The sequence below is a fragment of the Diadema antillarum genome, unplaced genomic scaffold, assembly GCF_040938485.1.
Source record: "Diadema antillarum isolate AM-2024a unplaced genomic scaffold, OU_Dant_1.0 seq00001847_RagTag, whole genome shotgun sequence".
Taxonomy (NCBI): Eukaryota; Metazoa; Echinodermata; class Echinoidea; order Diadematoida; family Diadematidae; genus Diadema; species Diadema antillarum.
In genome coordinates, this window is record NW_027272519.1 from 131408 (window position 1) to 147391 (window position 15984).

Sequence of the window (15984 nt, forward strand, 5' to 3'; positions counted from 1 at the left end):
AAGCTCATATGTCATGCATGACTTTGTATTGCAGATACATGTTTTCCTATATGCAGAAGTATGCAGTGATGATGTGTGCTAATACCATAATGTATGACCCTTTATCACAAAACCCATGATAATTTGTCGGAAGAGATTTTTTTTCTTTTTTATGTAGTGAGCCAAATTTCAGATTCAAAATTATGATTATGTAACTATTGGGTGTTCCTACATGTAACACAAGAAAAAGAAGTTAAGGAAAATCAGATATGTAGGAGTACTACTCTGCTCTCCCATGCATATTTGTTTATTTCAGAAGATTAAAAAACTACAACGTAATCACAGCCGAGGTATTCTAATTGAACTTTGTTTTAAGATTGTTTACCACTTCAACTCTATGGCTCTGAATTATTTACCTTTGTGTTAGGGTGTCTTCGACCAGTAATAAAGAATCAGTGTCATATATTATTGATATTATTGCATCATTATCAAATCAATTGATTGTTTCCCCCTCTCTGGCCTTTCAAAAAGATGATTATTGTAACCTCTTTGTTGCTTCATTGCTCTTAAAATCAATATTTCTTTTCCCATTTTGTGTTTATTTGTTTTTGTTTACATTTTTTTTTTCCCATTGGATCTTAGATGAATTGAATGGTTCCTACTTGCCCCACCTGTTCTGCCTGGGCCAGTGCTGGGTGCATTTAGGCCACCTCCAGACCCATCTGCTGGCTCCACAGGGACCCGTGGATCCCGCTGAGAGAAATGCGATTAAACTTGAATACATCAGAGAGGAGGTAAGGAGATTCCACCTTTTTTTACTTTTTGACACATCTTCACATTGTCCCTCTTGTTGATAGTGAAGTAGCACTCGACATTCTGTTGGTTTCTGTGGCAAAACAGGAAAAAAAAAAAAATCTTTTTTTTTGGTTGTTGTTTTTAAGTCATAAAGTGTAGCTGTGTCAAAGATTAAAGTAAAAAAGAAAATTGTGTTATATTTCAATTGTAAGAGGAATATCATTCTAAAATATGTGCCACCCTCTGACATGATGCTCAAATTCTGTTACAAAGAAGAAGAAAAAAAGGATATCTTATGTAAGAAACATTTTGAAGCTGGAGTCAATGTCAAGTGTTTCATACAATGTAAATGTATGTGGAGCAGTAGTAAAGATAAATCACAGTAATAAGAGCGATGATGATTATAGCGATCATAATGATCATAATGATCATGATGGAGATGCTTGTGATGATGATGATGATGAGGTGTCAATGAATATATCTCTGTTTCCATGGTGACAGCTATCAGACATCCGAGCCGAGCTGCGAGCGAGGAGCATCTCATCCTCGCTCCTCACCGGGAAACCTCTGGAGGAGTTTGAGGACCACCAGCTCCACCCCCGAATCCTAGCCACGCAGGAGAGACTCAAACTTCTGGAGGAGATGGAGGCGGAGCTGAGTCAGAAGGATGCCTTTAGGCCACGCCCACCAATGGTGAGAAAAAAACCCTACATTTGCACATATCAACAATCTGAAGTTGGAGGCAGGGTGACCTTGTACATTTTGTCCTATTGGGAATTAATTGAATCGGGTTGCACGCGTCAGAGGTTGAAGTGATCAGTTATCAGTTATATGCTCTGAGTATTGTTCTTTCCCTGTAATCTCTGTTTGCTGTTTTTAGCTGTCGGCCATATTCCAAGAGAAGTACAGTGTAGCAGTGCGTACAAATATATTTCTTTTACAATGCTCTACAACTGTATGATTCCTTGTGCATGTACATTGTACGAGATGTATGGTAAGAGAGGAGTTTGAAGCAATGATATTCCATACGTTAATTGTCATAGGTTGTTCAGTTGTATTGGTTTCATGCTATTAAAGTCCTGTTCATTTTCATTTGTATCATTCAATATAATGTACCTAATATATTATTCATGTTTAGGGATGCATTCTTCAGATGGTAAACATTAGCGTAAGATTCCAGATGTGGGTTTTTTTTATGCATGAGGAAATTGAGATTCTGTCATGTAACAGGCAGGCAATTTTTCCCACAAATATGTCTTTCTCTTCACTTTGTTGACGAATCCACCTCCTGCATTTCACTCTTATAAACTCTCCACAGTTTGAAAATCTGCTGAGAGACACCCAGCTCTACCTGAGCAGCAGCGGCTCGTCCGACTCTGTCGGGGGCCTACTGCACAAGCTCTCTCGTGCTTTCCACGAACCCGCGGATGATGTCTCCATGACGATGAAGGAGGAGCGCATCTGGCAGAGTTCCCAGGAGCACTTTGTGGCCCGCCTCCAGCGGGACTATCCGGCGTACCGCGATCTGTGGTTCGGGTTTGCAGCCGGGGTGACGGCTGCGCGGTACGGCATGCGACTGATGGCTCACTCTGTGGATTGTAATCAGCAGAGAAAGTTTATGGATGCTCTCCTACCCTGTGGATCACCACCTGCAAAGGTAATGCAAACGACTATGAAAGAGATGCAGAAACATTGATTACTCTTCTGCTTCTATTGTTATGATCAATTGCCAAAGATTGGAAGAAACATTATTCAGTGCAAGCCAATATAATTCAGTGAATCAGTTATTTACATCATGTAACAACTATGTTCAAAGCAAAATAAGAGGCAAAGCAAAGGCACAAGAGCAGAAAAACTGAAATAAAGAACAACAGATGTAGCCATATAACCTGCAGATTAAGCTTGAATATGTAAAAAGCCTTGGTACAGATTGAGGCTAATCCCATTGTACATGTATACGAGAAATTAGCATTCGTAGTGACAGAAAATGTCTGAGACAAGAGAATTTTGAGAATATCCTCCTACTGCCACATTTTCCTCATCATCCCTCTGAGCACAATATCTTGCAGGTAAAGTTTCAAATTTTATGAAAATTAGAAGATGATAAGGAGAATACATTTAGTATGTGACAGGAGTTGAGGTTGAAAATGTATTTAGATCTCTTTGATATGAAAGTGATTTTAAAGAGAAAGGTCATGTAAAGTTCCAAATGTCACAAGAACCATGTGACCTCTCCTCTGTCTTCCCTGCCTCCAGATGAATACTCTGGAGGAGTTGCTTGTGGCTCTCGTCGGGTTTCCCAGTACTCTGTCTTTGGACTTCCAGTCCAGCCACTCACTGGCCAAAGCCTTGACCACCCAGGGGGTCCACTCGCTGCTCCAGTGCCTCTGGATGGGGCATGCGGTGCAGCCTTCCGTCCAAGAGCAGCTGAAACACAGGTGTGTGTAAGAAGACGGTTAGCTCACCCGAGCTAAATGGCTCAAGTGAGCTAGTGCGATCACTCACTGTCCGACATACATTGTGCTTTTGTGCATCTTGCGTCGTCTTTATAGCATCGTATACTATGTACCATGTATTTTTCATGAATTTGTCCACATGTTCATCACCTCTTTGAAAACTGGTCGGCTGGATTTGGACCAAACTTAGAGCAGGAATCGTCAATGGGGTAAAGGATCACAGTTTGTACAAATGGTGTAGGTGCGCCAATTTCTAGATGTTGTCATGCATGTTGAGTAGGAGTCATTCGCTGTGACATGGTTACATCATTTGTCATAATCTCCTGTAAAATTAGGTTATTTTTACTCCGGACCCCCATTATAGACTAGTTCGGTTTGGGTAATGTTTTTATGGTAATTTCTAACTGGGGGCTTTAAGTATGCCGAACAAAAGATAATTTATTCACTGACATAGCAACACACCTGGCTCATTGCATAACCCATTGAAAGTGTTTTTGTTCTTTGGAAACCCCCCAGTTACAATGTATGACTGCCGTACATTACAGTGCTCTGAAGTCGGATTCATCTATACAACCTCTGTAGCTTCTTGCAGCTGAGTTTTATGACCTTGATTTCTTGAATAATATGTCGTTATTTTTCATTTTGCAAGGTTAGTGTCTAATATATCTTTATCAATTTTCACCATGCTTTGATTAATTAAAATGTACTTCCAAATATCATTTGTCTAGCATCCTGAAAATCTCCCTCCATCATACTTCAAACCACGCCCGCATCCGTGGCCATCTGGACCCCACGACCCTTGACCTGCTGCAAGGCATTCTGGGATCGCTGGTGTCTCACTACCACCAGGCGGAGCAGGCCGCGATGCAGCGCGAGGAGGAGGAGGCCAGCCTCTACAAGTACAAGACCCGTCGTCATGGCGACGGGATGACAGACGAGCAGAAGGAGGAGAGAGAGCTGAGAGAGCAGTTCCCCTCCTTTGACAAGGTCTGAAAGTGTGGACTCGTCTAACTTTTTTGAGTTTGATAATGGGTAGAATTCTTAACCCATGGAGGGATATTTTCCCTGCGTTTCACATCGCAGGTGCAAATGAATGAAAGACCAGTGAGTGGCACACCAGTGAAAAGCAAAGACCAAATGTGTTGCAGGCATGGAAGATGAGTACATTGTAAATGAAAGTGTATGTTGTACTATCTCAAAAGAGGCATGGATTCATATGTATCTCAAAACAAACAAACAAACAAACAAACATGCTGCACAGTGGGGAGCTGTAAATTTCAAATTAATGGTAGAATTGCATGTTACTGCATTGTTAATTGTTATGTACAGTATGTGCTTTATTCATACCAAGCATACAATGTATATCGTGACTTCATGCTCTTTTATGTTGACTTTATGTACGTACATCGTCCAGGAGTTCAATGACCTGACAGCAGAGCCCAGCTTAGATGACCAGCCACCCCAAGATTTAGACCCAGAGGCTGACCAGTCAGGGGCAGATGCTGACCAGCCAATGATGAGGCAGCTGGACACTACTACCATGCGACTCCTGAGGGACACCCATGGTCAACTCTTCACCAAGATGGTCAGCGCGGGCTGGCTGCCCGAGCAAGGTGACCGCAGCGGCCTGCAAGTGGACTTTGCGAACATCGCCAGGATGGGTTACTCAGCCGGTGTTCAGCTCTCTCAAGATGTCCTGCCATTCCTGGGTGAGTCTTAACCTTAATCAGGCTGGGTTTTATGGTTGTGCTACAACTACATTATATGTCTGGGGGAAGGCAGATTCTGGATTACGTCTGTCCATCGTATCGTCCATCTGCCTGTAATCAAGTTTGTGGACACAGGCTCGGCGATACGGTGCAATTAATTCGTCAAAAGCTTTCGCCCTCATAGCCTAATTTGCATGAAGTAAACAACTTTTTTACACTAAACCACTAGATAAGTGCTGCAGGACAATCACAGTGTCTCACCTCAGAAGCCATCAAATGACAAAATTACTGTGTGTTTTCTTTTTGGTTCTTTTTTTTTTCTGTTTGTTTGAATTCGTGGCTACAGCACCCAGCTTGGACAAGCATCTTGTTGGTGCCCACCTGATGAGAGTGAGGGACCTCCAGGTTTCCATAGCAACACAGCAATCAGATGACAGGTTCAAGCCAATCAGGAAAGGGAGCGGGGATGCTACGAGGCCGTACGATATCTACCACGACCCCAACATACCCGAGGTCATCCAGTGTAAATCAGTCCTAGACGAGTTCACGGTCAGGATCGATGAGCTTCTAGCCGAGTGGCCGGATCATCCCACACTGAAGCAGGTAAAATACCAGGGCATTATTTCATTGACAGTTGCTATTAATAACCGACAACTCTTGCTGAAGTGGCAAATGTCAGTGTATAACAACAAGAACCCAACTTCCTGATTGGCTGTTGCCACAAAAGAAAAAAAAAAGTGTTATTCTGGCAAGAATTGCTATCCTATCATTTTTCATGAAATTGGACCCAGAAGTAACTACATTGAACAAGAGATTATAAATTGTAAAAAGTGTATTTACCAATATTTATGGATAATGGCAGTATGCCACAGTGTATTGAAAGCATCTTACCCATAGCCTCATCATAAAATTTACATCATTGCAAAGCTTACAATTTTGTGTACAACTGTGCTGTACTGCATATTTTCTAGCATGAATGCTTTGAAAATCATGATGTTTCCCAAAAATACTCAGTCATGAGGTCTCAGAATAAGGTGGCACACTGTACAGGAGATGAACACTGTGGCGAGCAAAGAGTAACAGGGCACTTCCCTGATAAAGTCTCAGCTCGCCTGTTGGAAGTTTCAAGCTTTCATATTTGTGTGATATGTTCCTGCCATTAATGCAAATTATCGTGTCATATCAGTAATTAGGTGGTTGTTTAAAACACAATATTTTCGTGGCATGACATTTTTGCGAATTGGAGCCAACAGCCTTTTTTGCGGCATGAAATTTTTGCAAGCTGCCTCCAAAATTCTATGCGTATAGTGTGGACAAGAACTTTAATGTGCATTTTAATTTAGCAAATCTTGGCTCTCGTGAAATTCGTGAAATTAAAATGCATGCGAACATTCCTTGTTTACAGTATTACCATGTAGTATTAGTAATCTTATTGTTAGCATTTCTTACTCTTTCTGTTTTGTGCTGACCTGACATAACACCTTTCAGTGTGAACAGTCGCAGCATACAAAAAGAAAAACGGATTGTGATTTTCACATCACAACGGCAGTATGCCATACCCACAATTCCTACTTGCGTGTGTGTTCAGATGTCCCTTTGATACATGCATGCTCTCTCCTCACTCCCACAGCTCAGCATGCTGATCCAGCGCATCAAGTCTTTCAGTGTGAACAGCCCCCTCATGCAGTTTGTGACGGGCCTGGAGCTGCTGCTAGCCCGCAGCCAAGAGTGGGAGGCCAATGCGAGCAGGGCGGTCTCCCTCCAGACCCACCTGGAGCGCATCACTCAGACCATCATCAGATGGAGGAAGCTGGAACTCAAGTGAGATTGTGTTGTCAGGATAAGGTTTTGTGTTCATACCTTATATTTCCTTGGTTGGTTCGCAAGAACTTTGTTTGCATGCATATGAGTGCTCGAAATATGTGTTTTTGTGTTCATACATTTCTTGTTGAATAGATGGTTCGCAAGGGCTCTCTTTTGTTTCTTTGTGTGTGTATGTGTGTGTGTCTGAGTGAAAATCAAATGTGTGTTTATGTGTTTATAAATATTTTGATTATCTGTTTGCAAGGATTTGTGTGTGTGTGTATGTGTTTGTGTGGGTGAGTGAGAATGTGTGTTTTTGTGGTCATACATATGTTTTGATTGGAGGATGGCAAGGACTTTACATATTGCATATGTATGTGTGTGTGAGAGAAACATGTTTTGTGTTCATACAATGCTTTGTATGGGTTTGTTGGCAAAAGCTGCAGCTGTGTGCATGGATATCAATGTGTCTCTGGGAAGGGGTTAACAGTTCTCATGATTAACATTGTACACCCAGTATTCTTGAATATGATGGAAATAGATATTGCAAAAGTCAACAACTGGAGTACAGAGCTGAACTTTAGAGCAGTTTTGGGATATAACACCTCATCTGCTATCAACAATATTTCATACATTATGATATCTCTTTTTGGTAATACAAACCATTAGCTTGCAGTACTGGCCTAACCATTCTTACGTGTTGAGTTTGGATGATAAACATTCTGACAGCATTTTTTCTTTCATTTGTCCACTTGTTTCTGCAGCTGCTGGGCTGCTATGCTCGATAATGTAGCGTACAGGCAGTCAGAGGGCTCCCTTAAGTGGTGGTTCTACGTCTATCGCCTGGTCCAGTCCTACGGACACTCCACACAATCCGAGGCTGAGAGGATAGATGATGGAGACATCCACCAGGAAGAAGAGATGGGTCTCAAACACCCCAATGAAGTGGCTGGGGTCAGAGACTACACAGGAACAGGAGATGATGAATTCGGCCAGGAGAATGAGCATACTGACACCATTCAGGGAGTCATAGCCGTTCTGCAGAAGCTGATAGAGGGCGCTAACCTGGGCGAGTTTGCGACCAGAGTGGAGATGCTGTTGGCCTTTCACTGTCAGCTAGTGGCAGAACCCTGCACAGACAAATCCTCAGGTTGGTTTTGGATTAGAATCACCATTTCTTCTCCTGTAGAGTTTATTAATTTAATGCAGTTTAAGTCAGTGCATATCAATTTTAGCGTCATCATTCGTTTTAAGAAAAACAACTTCTCAAGTATCAAATAATGTTTTTTTATGTGAGTGCTGTATTCAATGTACCACCATCCTCCGACAGACAAACTTTGATATCTTCACACTCTATTTTGTTTTTGTCTTGTATACTTGTACAATCATGTAAATTGTAAAATTTGCATATCTGTGCGTGTTTTTTCCCCTACTTTACACATGCTATTTTGATGCCAAATATCATCTTTATGCACAATTCCGTCAGATGCTAGGGGGTCTTCTTACTGATCAAATGAGGGCTTGTCCATTTGGTAGAGACATTGAATGGTGCCTGAAAAACAGTGCTACTGCTCTCTATCTTCAATGGGATATGGTGTTGCTTCTATCAGCAAATCTATGGGATGCAGTTTTGGCGTAATGCCATATTCACATAGAATCTTAGAGTATGTTCTGCAAGACAAAGTTGTAAAACAGACACAACAAGTTCAGTTGTAGGAGATCTACAGTACAAATTGCATCCATATCAGATTTCCAAATAGAAGTAGTTGTGCAGGGGAATAAAGTCAGTGATAATGCGTATGTGCATTGTTTAATAGCATCTGCGTATTGTTTTCCATCTGTTGTTCAGAGCTTATGTGTGTACTGTGGAACCTGTACTGCTATTACCAGCAGTTCCTGCCTGCTGTCACTCGGGAGATGGAAAACAAGAGGAGACCCATTGAGAAAGAACTCAAGGTACAAAATATTTCACAGGTTGCCATGGAGATCATAAATTGATTTGCAAGAGTTTTACAAAACCCATAATTTCACACAATTTTCACAAAGTCTGCTCCAGAGATGACTGCACACTCAAGTGACTAAAGTTTCTAGTACAGTGGAATTATTTCTTCTGAAGGACAGTATTTAAGTTTCAATTTCAATCTTTATTGTCTATTTGAAAATGTCTTTGGTTTCAAGTCTGATACATAAGCACAGCGAAACATTTGAAAAACAAAATATATAATCATAATTCTGAAGACATTCACCATAAAATACTTCAACATATAACATACAACATACACTGTACTTGTTCAAAATCCAGCTTCCAACCAGAAATCTGACACTTCAATAAGCTTTTACTATGGGTACTGCACCTCTCGGAACACAATTTAACATCCCCACAACTTGCCATTATGAATGAGACAAAACAAAAATGTTATTTTGGTGTCTTAAATGAGTCACATGCATGTACTACATGTACATTTTGTATAGTTGAGCATTGAATAAGCTTCTGAGACACAGTGCCTCAGTCATCTGCTAGTAGTATTCCTTGCTTGCTTGTGTAAATGAGTTATACAAACTGTATGAATCAAATTTGATTTTGCAAATTTGTTTTTATATCGAGAGTACCACCACAAAACTATCTTTAGTTCTATTTTCTGTCTATTCCGTCCATGCTTTTGTTCTTGTCCTTGTCACATCTTTTTTTCCGATTATTTCGCCTGACATCAGGATATCAAAATCTTATACATGGAGTCCTTGACGGATCTTGAGATGCCCTCACCTTCTAGAGTAATTCACAAGTTTTACAAGCTATGCTTTTCTTGTGAATTCTTCTTTTCCATGTAAAGTTATAAGTTAAGATTGTATTGCTTACTTGTTTATTCATCCAAACCAGCGTTTATTATGATACTTGTATTCATGTTTTGTTGAAAATTACGTGATTCAAAGGTCCTTTTGATGTTATGTATTCATGTAAGCATTATGTATAATATTTTGTATTACTTTATATGGAAATAAAATCATTTTGAATTGAAATTGAAAAATTGAACCAATGATGTGATTTTCATGCATTCTCTGTGTGGCAGAAGAGCCAAAATTGATTTCTTATCTTGTCACTGTATTAGGACTTTGTGAAGATTGCCAAATGGAATGACATCAGCTTTTGGGCCATGAAGCAAGCTGTGGAGAAAACCCACAAGACCCTCCTGAAATTCAGCAAGAAATTCCAGGTAAGCCCTCTGGTCTCACCCAACGTGTATGTGAAGTTGAACAAATGTATCATAATAAGAATTTGGACATGGGTATACATAGTACTGTAAAAGTGGAAATTTTCGTGGTGTTGAAATTTTCGTGCATTTCGCGCAACCAGAAACTACCGTGAAAATAAAAGCACGCAAATATTTTTGCTAGCCATATGTTCCTGTGCGTGATGTCTTGATTCCACGGAATTAAAAGCACGCGAAACTCTTCTTACCCGGCCAAGAGCGAAAAATTAGTCGCGTGAAAATATCCACTTCTACAGTATGCTGAGAAATGTGTAGCTGTGCTTCTATGAAAGCAAGTCTATGATGAACATATTATTGTTGTGTGTATTGACATACATGTAGCAACAGCAGCCATTCTTAGTGCAGTTATATCAAGAGTACTGTATGTCCATATATTTAGTGAGTATATTTTTCATGAATCAAGACTTTTTGGCAATTTTGTGAGTGGTTAAATTTGTGATTTGAGTACAGTGCTGGACTGAGAAATGTATGCATTTGTGGCACATTCATGTCGGGATCAGAGTTAATATTCTCACAGGATTTTGAATTTGTGAATAGCACCCAACTCACAAAATTAGTAGCTGAAGATAACATAACTATGTTCTTCCTTTACCTCTTATGCCTCCAGTGTGCCCTCCAAGAACCAGCCAAGGCCGTATTTGTCGATGACAAGATCGCGTCGAGCCCGAAGGAGGCAGAAACTGTGGTCACTCCAGACAACTGGCGGGATGACTGGATGGAGATATTTGGAGGAAGTAGAAATCAAGTGTGTTTATATCTTTGTGTTTATTTGCTTCATATTTGATACGAGTGTACAATTTAAGGACAACATATTTTGAAGATTAACTGATTTGTGTAGAGATACGTCTTCAGTCACTGGAAGGATTAGTGGATGGAGTTGTTTTTTAGAAAAGACAAGTTAGATATGTTTTTTTTTTTATGTGTCTCGTGTTCTTTCTTCCAAGTGGAAACAAACACATCATTGGAAGTTGTCATACTTTGGATACAGGGGGTTATGGTACTTTGTTCTTGAGAGGAGTTTTTTGGCAGAACTTTGCTTTTATAGTAGTGTATGTTTCTTTATTGTTGTTTTTTCTTTCAGCAGTGATTAGATGTTGACAGATAATCTCTTCATCTGCAATGTCAAAGAAGTGACAACCTAGGTATATATGTCATGGACTGTGAATGTGACTCGTGGGTGTTAGAGCCTTACAAATCATTTGCACTGTGCCACAATCCATTAATTGAATGTAATTGATGGTAATTGTTCTTTATGTAGGAATTCTTGGAAGTGTCCTCAGCCCTGGACAGTCTGAAACTCCTGTACCAGGAGTCTACCATCCTCCCAAGACTACCGGTCCTGTACCAACGAATGGTGAAACATTGCCGGTCTGTGGTTCGTGGGCGTGGCTACCAGGCCATGGTGTCCATCCTGGATGACTTTGTTGGAGAGGTCATATCTGCACTCTCTGAGCTGCAAGGCCTTGAAGTGTCAAAGGTGAGATGCAAATTGTCAAGAGTAAATTTGTGTAATATATATGCATATACTGTATAATTGAAATTTCTTAGTAACTTAATTTTGGTTTTCATGATAATTTCTAATTCAGGAATAGACATCGGTAGATAAAGATTCTCAAGTGAACAATTCCATCATTTGCATCTTAAGTACCCCACCTCCTGCATGCATCTGCAAATGAAGTGGAGCAATCAAGAGTAGAAAATTGAATAGAGTCTCTGTACCAGAAACTCCTAAATAGTTCACATGTAAAAATATATGTCAAGACACAAATACACTATAAATACACAAATAAAAACAAAACATGTGATAACCATGTAGTCCTCTTCACTGCTCATTTCTACTCACCCCATGCTGACTTATACGTTGTTAACTTCACAGGATGCTGATCAGGAGAAGCAGCGAAAAGAGATCAGACACATTCATCTGAGGAAGCGGAAAGCACTATCCGAACTCTTTAAGTATCTGACATCACTAGGTATGAATACTGTGGGCATTCTCACTAGTCTTTGAAAGAAACGGTTCCGCTTCCCTCTCCCAGAAAGAGAAAGAGAACAAAGCAAATTATTCTCTCAGATGTAGTTTCTATATTTGTTTGTGCTGCGTAACTGTTATATTTTTGATAAAGTTTGAGGACAAATATGCTAGATTAAAGGGACTGTGCAGTACTGGTTGAGGTAGGGATTCATGTTTTGAACATTCCTAAGTGAGATAATGAAAAGCCTCTTATGAAATATGAAAGAGCATGTAATTCTAAGAAGGATTCAATGTTTGTTTGATGAAAATTGGTTTTCAAATGGTTGAGATATCCCAAAAAGTGCTAATAATAAAAGGCGACATGCCCCAACTTTATTAGGATCTCTTTATTTCACCTTGTTTTTGGATATCTCAGCCATTTCAAAACCGATTTTCATCGAATAAATTTTTGATACCCCTTAGAACTGCATGCTCTTTGACATCTCATAGAGTGGTTTCTTAATATCTCGCAAAATGTTAAAAGCTAAATCTACACCTCGACCAGAACTGTACACACCCTTTAACCCTGATATAAATATGTAGAAATTGACCCAGAAGTTTGAAAAATAGTGCAGTGGCCTAAATTTCAAGACTAGTAAATCATGGTAAAAGCCAATGTGTATGTTTAACATGTGTGTTTGTTTTGTTTTGTTTTGTTTTTTTTAATAGATTAAACTATGCATTACTTAATATTACTGTTCTTGGAAAATATGAATATAGAATAATGTATACATTGTAGATGGCTAGTCTTTTATTAATCATATGTTTGGTTTGTGTGTTAAGTCCTCTCCCCTTCTCTCTTTTTCTCTATTTTTCCTTTCTTCTCTCCATATCTTATAAACTCATGTGCAACCTTGGACCGGGCCTGGTTCCCTTGTTGACCTTTAGGCTTGTCATTCAAGAAGGGCCTGATGCTCAGGAACCAGACTAACAAGGACCAAGAGCCGGAGAAGTTCCTGCTTCTCCCACCAGTGGACCTGCAAGCCGTCTTCAGACCAGACGAGGAATGGCCAGTGTGAGTCATGTCTGTAGACTTCATCTGACCAAACATCAGATTGGATTAGAATAATTCTGTGGAGTAGGCCCTTAAAATAATGATGATGGTAATGATGATAGATGTCTGCGATGGTGATATTGATGGTGATGGTGATGGTGATGATGATGTTGGTGATGGTGGTCAAGATGACGATGACGATGTTGATGATGATGATGACGGTGATGATGATGGTGTTGATGGTGGTGATGATGATAATGATGATGGTGTTGATGATGATGGTGTTGATGGTGATGATGATGGTGATGATGTTGATGATGATGATGATGGAGATGATGATGATAGTGATGATGATGATAGTGATGATGATGTTGATGGTGGTGATGATGATGACGATAATGATGATGATAACTAGATGTACCTGAAGAGCACAGACCTCTGCTGAGCAGCTTATTTCCACCTACATTGTATACAATACAATACAATACAATACAATACAGTTGGATCATTAATATAGCACTCTTACACAGTCAGTGACTGGTTTCACAGCACTTTACAACAAAATTCAGTCACAGATTAGCATAAAAAAAGGGAAGTATATAATTGTATATACACATATGCTGAAATGCCCCTATTTCCCAATGAAAAATAGTCCTTTCTTGTGTCTCTACCTTTAAAGCTTCCTACTGCACCTTGAACAATTGCTCAGTTTGCATTTGTGCACCTTAAATAGAAATAGCTTGAATTCCCTATTTGTTGACCCTATTTAGCCAGTGATTATTAAAGAATCCTTCAAAAACTATAGAAAAATTTCCTGGATCCAGACAATGATCTTGTTCGATACCAAAATTGTATCATCTGTTCTGTATGTAAATATCAACTTCTCCAGACCTGTAAATTTTGTCCAAATTCATTTGCAACTTTATGAGTTATTTTGCGAACAGACAGACAGACAAACAGATAAACCAACCTTTTTTTTTCTTTTTTTTTCCCGACCTGCATATCTCAATATAACTACAAACTGTACATGCATATCTTTACAAATGACTTAAATAATCTATATCAAAGATAATAGCTATAAAAAAAACCTTGAATAATATATTATTTACTCATTATTTATCTAGCGATCCACGTCCCACAAGCTTTGCTTTTTAGTGGATCACTATTTTCCATAATCGAATCTATTTTCCGCACGCCCAGGAAGTATATATGTATTGTTCCTCCTAATTATTGTATATATATATAAATATATGTTGTTATATAATTTATCTCGGATACTACATGAATCTTTTGCAAATGTTTGAACAATACTATTTCATGACATGTATACTCTGTACTATGTTTTGATTTTTGTTGATTGGAAATAAACTATGATTGAATTGAACCTCAGCAAAAACATGACTTCCTTGGCGGAGGTAATGATAGTAATCGCATGGTAATGATAGTAATCGCATGGTAATGATACTGTATAGAGTGGTATCTATTCTAACAAATTTCTCCTGTGAGCTTTTTCATTTTCAGTTCCGTTTTGCTCTCATAGTTATTGTTGCATATTACTCTACTGTTTTATTTCGTAGTACCATGGATGATCTGCCTGCAATGTGGGCAAGCGGCCATCAGTACTTCTTCCGTTGCCAGGCCAGGCAGGCAGCCCTGAAGTCAGCCATAGCTAACCCTGCCAAGGTAGGTGCACTCGGTATTAATCTATCTTCTCTCTCTCTCACTCCCTCTCTCCCCCTCCCTCTCAATCCCTCTCTGTCTCTTTCTGTCTCTCTCTCTGTCTCTCTGTCTCTCTCTTTCTTGTAATACAAAGTAATAAAAGAGAAATAGTTCCATCACCATCCCCTTTTGTCTGAAGTTTGCTATCCTCGGATGAACTTCCTTTGCTACTGACTGAGAAATCTAGTTCTGCGCTAAACTTATTATGTAGATAGTAAGTGAAAATTTCTCTGAGGAATTTCCTTTGTGTGAACTCCAAAGATGGGACTGGTGCTGTTTTTGTTTTTGTTTTTTCTAAAGAAGAGAAAATTGTAATTAAGGATCCCCCACATTTGCAGTTGTAGGGTGTGAAGACATGTTTTCAATATGACTGTGTTATTTCATGCTCATAACAAACATTTTAAGGTCATTGATATCCCATGACCTCAGGAGAGGTTAGATTGCAAATGGCATTTTGAGTTAGAAGTTTCACTTTGTTATCACTGAACTGCCAAACAAGTAATGCTGTATATATTACAAATTTTGCATTATTTTGTGAATATTTCTTTTTCTACAATAACATGCCCCATTGCTTGAAAAATAAGAGCAAATTGTCCTGTTTTTGCGTCCAATCAGGAGCTCGGTGTCGGGAACATTGACAGAGTGAAAGGATTCTCGGAGCACCTCTCAGACTTGACGGTGGAGCAGAGAAGAGAGATTGCTGCCATGGCAACAAATATCTCAAATCTCAGGTAGGATACTGTGGAGTGGTCCAAGGATGATGTGCTGGAATCATGATGTGAAATATTCAAAGTACTGATGTGCATATTCAATGTGCTGAATCTGATGTATATGTAACAGGAAACTATAATGTTGAGAGTCCTTGCCAAGTTACCTGAGATACTTCACGGTTTGTCTGCTTGTGGCATGTTAAGACTTTTTGAATTTTTATTTCAAGAGGATGATTTTTTTTAATAATGTGTGTAATCAGAAAATATAAATTCATGCATTGTGTGAAGTAGATGTACACGTAAACTGTATAAATTACCAGCACAAATAAGTTATTACACAGCAGGAGATGGCCACAGGGTATTTTCAAGGCTATGAATCCACCTGATTCGCGACATACTGTTTGCGGAGGATTTCTTTTTTTTTTTTTAATGAGTCTGCTAATGTAGGCAAAATTAATGTCATAAAAAAAAAAAAAATTGTGGAATTTGTCTTCGAGGCACGGAATTACTACCTTTGCTTTTTGAAATGGACGATGCTT

The 15984-nt window shown here is 39.3% G+C and overlaps 1 protein-coding gene across 1 annotated transcript in view; it reads left to right on the forward strand.

Annotated features, from left to right (window-relative positions):
- LOC139712722 (midasin-like) overlaps positions 1-15984 on the forward strand; it is a 97397-nt gene that overhangs the window by 57156 nt on the left and 24257 nt on the right. Inside the window, exons 53-70 of the mRNA XM_071624520.1 lie at positions 622-773; positions 1276-1467; positions 2093-2431; positions 3031-3212; positions 3959-4217; positions 4645-4939; positions 5286-5542; positions 6570-6760; positions 7507-7687; positions 7766-7892; positions 8592-8698; positions 9850-9954; positions 10619-10756; positions 11270-11488; positions 11888-11984; positions 12911-13037; positions 14594-14699; positions 15351-15466. Coding sequence (XP_071480621.1) covers positions 622-773; positions 1276-1467; positions 2093-2431; positions 3031-3212; positions 3959-4217; positions 4645-4939; positions 5286-5542; positions 6570-6760; positions 7507-7687; positions 7766-7892; positions 8592-8698; positions 9850-9954; positions 10619-10756; positions 11270-11488; positions 11888-11984; positions 12911-13037; positions 14594-14699; positions 15351-15466 — 3190 coding nt within the window. The remainder of the gene's footprint in view (positions 1-621; positions 774-1275; positions 1468-2092; positions 2432-3030; positions 3213-3958; positions 4218-4644; positions 4940-5285; positions 5543-6569; positions 6761-7506; positions 7688-7765; positions 7893-8591; positions 8699-9849; positions 9955-10618; positions 10757-11269; positions 11489-11887; positions 11985-12910; positions 13038-14593; positions 14700-15350; positions 15467-15984) is intronic.